The following is a 4,331-nucleotide window of genomic DNA, read 5'->3' as shown; positions in this document are numbered from 1 at the left end:
TTTAAGAGTGAGTACCGCCCCTCCCACAGCACCATTACATGGATCAGGTGAATCCTCCCCTTCATTGTTCAGTATGTATGGATTTCTATGAATCGTTTTGTGTACACATGTGTTGCATATCTTCTTGTTATATGTAATTTAACTATGAATTGTATTTTTCAAGCTGTGTTTTTAATATTTTTACTATTACTCTGCACAGTATGCACTAGTGCACTTTATATACCAGTATGCACTATTTTCTACATGAATTTATATTTGCACTTATGTAGTTTTTATTTGATTTGTATTAATGATCACTTTATGAAATTGTTTGGCACTAATGATTTGTATGGGCATAAAAGCCCTCATAGGTTTGTGTATCACTATGCTTGAAAAAGGCTCCAGGAGGAGCTGAAACGTTGTAATGCTGACATGAGACATTAAATCACTTATTTTGTTGGAGTGCTGCGCCTGTATCTGGTTTTTATCTTGGATGGACTCTGATCAAGTCCTTTGGGACGCTGGCACCAATTTTTTGGTTGGACTGGATAAGTAGTGCTGCTTTATTTTGGGATTATAATTGTGATTCGATTGCTGGCACACTGAAATAATGGAAAACTTAAATAGAAGTATTGGTTCTCATGTTTCTTCATATGCTGAGGAAGAGGTCAATAGAATATTGGGAGGCCTTAAAGGGGATGCCACCTTTCTAGCTACACCTACTACCATTGATGTTAAGAGAAGCTTTGAGTATGAGTCTAAACGGTTAATCAACATGGAATTGCACCTTACTACTTTGGGGGAATACTATAGAAGTAAACGTATCCCTAGAGGAATGAGATCAAGGTTACGGCCCTCGGTATATACAGAGAGTGTGGACTTTAAAAGGAGGTTTGAAGAGATTTCGGATAGATATGCTCTTGATATCATCCTTTTGAATCTGGATCATTTACAAAGTGAATTGACTGCTGTACAAGCAAGAGTTTTGGATTTAGAACAGAGTCTGTCTAAGATGTTGTCTGGAGATGAATTTTCTGCATATATGGATAGCAACAGGGAACGCTTGGATAAATTCAGAAACGAAGTTATGGATACAAAGAAAAGAAAATGGTATAGAGATCAGATGGACTATACTAAAGGGAGAGTGTACACATGGAACCAACAATGGCTTAATAATGTGGATAATCAATTTTCTTCTCCCCGACGGGGCAAATCTAACAAATCACTTCCAAGAAATGTAACTAACAATTCTGCTCCTTCCAAAGATTTTTTAGTAGCAGGACCATCAGTGAACAATTCTACAAGAAACCCACCAGAAGAGGTGGTCGAAAAAGACATCGGTCAAGGAAAAACCCGAAGACAGAAGCAAGGGAAACTGACACCTGCCCTATTTCAGGACAACAAGAGAAAGACTTAAAAGACACAGAGACTGTGGTAAATATTTCTTCTCATGTACTTACAAAAGCAGAATTGTCTTTACTAGTGAAAGGATTATCATTTTGTCCTGTGTCTACAGTAAATTGGTTCGAACTAGAGTGTGATATGCAAGATTTTTTTAGACGCATTAAATTGAAGGTCTGGTTTGGTGAAGCTAAAAATAGGAAAGAGGACACACTAGGTTCAAGTGAAGGTGGTACTCTATTACAGTTGAAGAAATTTGATTTGTATAACAAGGGAAATTTCAATCCAGCTCTTGTATCCCACCCATTAGAAACTTTTATTTCATTGGTTCGGAGGGACATAGAAATACTTAAAGAACAAACTTTACAAACGGGTACCACATATCATAATCTCTCCAAGGAAGAGGGAGAAGCCATTGATCTGCTTGTCCATAACCACGACCTCACCATTAAACCCGCTGACAAAGGGGGTGGGGTCGTGGTTATGGACACAGCAGACTACAAAAAAGAGGTCTTTAGACAGTTACTTGATGCCCATACGTACAGAAGGTTGGAATTTGATCCCAAGCAAGTTATACTGGGAAAACTGACATCTATGGTAGAACAGGCCTATGTAGATGGTATCATTGATGAAAATCTTAGAGAATTTCTTATAATAAAAAGTCCGGTCACCCCTATCATTTATGTTCTTCCTAAAATTCACAAATCTTTAGTTAATCCACCAGGCCGTCCTATCGTTTCTGGACGCAACTCACTTCTTAGTAATGCCTCTATTTTTTTAGACCGCGTTTTAAGACCTTTTGTTTTTCGCACAAAGTCGTATATACAAGACACTACCGATTTTCTTACAAAAATTCGAGATGTGCAGATTAGCGAGGAAACCATTTTGGTTTCATTCGATATCGCGAGCCTATACACCTCGATTAGCCATGAGAGGGGCCTACAGGCAATCTACAAGGTACTGGTGACATCTGAGTTCCCCATGGCGGCCCGACAGTTTATGTTGAATTTATTGGAATTGATACTGACCAATAATTATTTTATGTTTGAAGATAAATTTTATTTACAGTTAGTCGGGACCGCTATGGGGACAAATGTCGCACCTATGTATGCAAATCTGTACGTTGCAGCTATGGAGGAGGATGTCGTCTATCCGTCCCACCATGCCAGACATTGTCTGGCATGGTGGCGATATATTGATGACATCTTCCTCCTCTGGAATGGTACGGTTGAAGAATTAAATACTTTCCACACATTTTTGAATTCCATTGATCCGAACATCTCATTTACCATGTCCTACTCCCTGGAGGGAGTTAGTTTCCTTGATGTCTGGGTAAGTAAAAGGGATGGGCAAATTTGCACTTCCCTTTATACTAAACAAACAGACAAAAATACGTTATTACACTTTAAAAGTTGTCACCCTAGAAAGATGATTGAATCTCTTCCGTTCAGTCAGCTGCTCAGAGCCAAACGTATAGTTAGCGATGAACGGGTTCTCGATTCCACTTTGGATACCATCTCTACCAATTTTTTGGAGAGGGGTTATCCAAAGAGGATAGTAGATAAACAGAGGGAAAGGCTCCAGTCATTTGACAGACAATCTACTCTAATGAAAGTAACCAAGACTGATAAACCAGGAAGAATCCCTTTTACTTCTGTGTACAATAGTCACAGTGGTAAAATTGCTGGCATTATTAATAAATACTGGCCTATTTTACAGAAGAGTTTTAATGGGATTGAGGAATTTTCCACATTCCCATTAATGTCATATAAACGATCTAGAAATTTGAAGGACAAACTTGTAAAATCAACTATTGACCTACCACAGACTACTAGACAGACCGTTTTAGGTACACGCAAAACTGGCTCTTATCCGTGTTTATCATGTGTTGACTGTAAATTCATGCTCAAGGGATCTTTTTTCACACATCCGGAGACTCAAGTTAAATATCCTTTAAAGTTTTATCTTACTTGTGATTCAACGTGGGTAATTTATGTTCTTACTTGCCCATGTAGGTTGGTCTATGTGGGACAAACTACATGGAGCCTTAAGACACGTATTAATAACCACAGATTCAGCATACGTAAAAAACGGTTGGATCTTCCAGTGTCCAAACACTTCACTGAGTTTGGACACTTGGAAAAAGACCTACACTTTATGGCTATCGACCATATTCCGAACCCTGTGAGAGGGGGTGATCGGTTAGCTCTTCTTAAAAAACGCGAACTGTGGTGGATACATAAGTTAAACTCATTACGTCCCCATGGTCTTAATGTAGACTTTAATACTATCTAAACATATCATCTATATATATATATATAGGTGTAGGTACCCCAGGTTTTTCTCTATGTACTGTACCTCCTCCCTCTACATATGTGATGTGATACACAATTATGACTTTACAACAACTATAACAAATTTCCTTTTTTTCTTCCAGAATTGGATATTTGAAGGAGGAGACTTCACCTGCTCCAACATTGCAAAAATGAACAGTTTTGGAATGTACTATCTATATGTTTGAAGAATTTCCATCTATGCTTTGTTGAACTGAATAAATGCTGTATGAGTGCAGTAGTGGTGTAGTAGTATCTGTACTGGGAATGGGAGACCTTGTTTGGGGGTTTTTTCTTCATGATACTCTCTTGTAAGGACTGCTCTTTCTGCTATACTCTAAAAAAAATTATTTTTTTATTTTTTATTTATTTATTTATTTATCTATTTATTTATAAATTTTTTTTTTTTTTTTTTTTTTTTTTTTTTAAGAATATATATATTCCCTCTTGAGATATGGTGTATTGATACATTGGGGTTAGCGCTGCTGGACAAGCGGGCGCACTTGATAAGAAGCTGGGTGGGGTGACCTTAGTGGGGTGGGGACTTGACGGTCCCGAACACAGGGGTCCCCCCTCTGATGGATAACATCCTGGCCCTTAACTGGGTCCAGTTTGGGA

At 38.2% G+C, this 4,331-nt stretch overlaps 1 protein-coding gene across 2 annotated transcripts; it reads left to right on the top strand.

Annotated features, from left to right (window-relative positions):
- The first annotated feature begins 257 nt into the window (after window positions 1-257).
- On the top strand, window positions 258-3,981 carry LOC130328344 (uncharacterized). Of its 2 annotated transcripts, XR_008872360.1 has the most exons (3): window positions 261-1,089; window positions 1,245-1,413; window positions 3,818-3,981. XR_008872360.1 is itself a non-coding variant. In XM_056553448.1 (2 exons), exon 1 carries the CDS (start codon window positions 590-592, stop codon window positions 1,394-1,396), a length of 807 nt encoding a protein of 268 aa, XP_056409423.1. In that variant the 5' UTR covers window positions 258-589; the 3' UTR covers window positions 1,397-1,413; window positions 3,818-3,981. The 2 variants fall into 2 exon arrangements, 1 of the variants encoding a protein (XP_056409423.1); XM_056553448.1 differs by having other exon boundaries at window positions 258-1,413.
- The last annotated feature ends 350 nt before the right edge of the window (window positions 3,982-4,331 follow it).

Source organism: Hyla sarda, unplaced genomic scaffold (genome assembly GCF_029499605.1).
Source record: "Hyla sarda isolate aHylSar1 unplaced genomic scaffold, aHylSar1.hap1 scaffold_3068, whole genome shotgun sequence".
In the NCBI taxonomy this organism is placed as follows: Eukaryota; Metazoa; Chordata; class Amphibia; order Anura; family Hylidae; genus Hyla; species Hyla sarda.
This window is presented reverse-complemented; position numbering and strand designations above follow the sequence as displayed.

Excerpts from the sequence above, each read along its gene's own strand:
- LOC130328344 (XM_056553448.1), top strand. The coding sequence starts at position 590 with ATGGAAAACTTAAATAGAAGTATTGGTTCTCATGTTTCTTCATATGCT.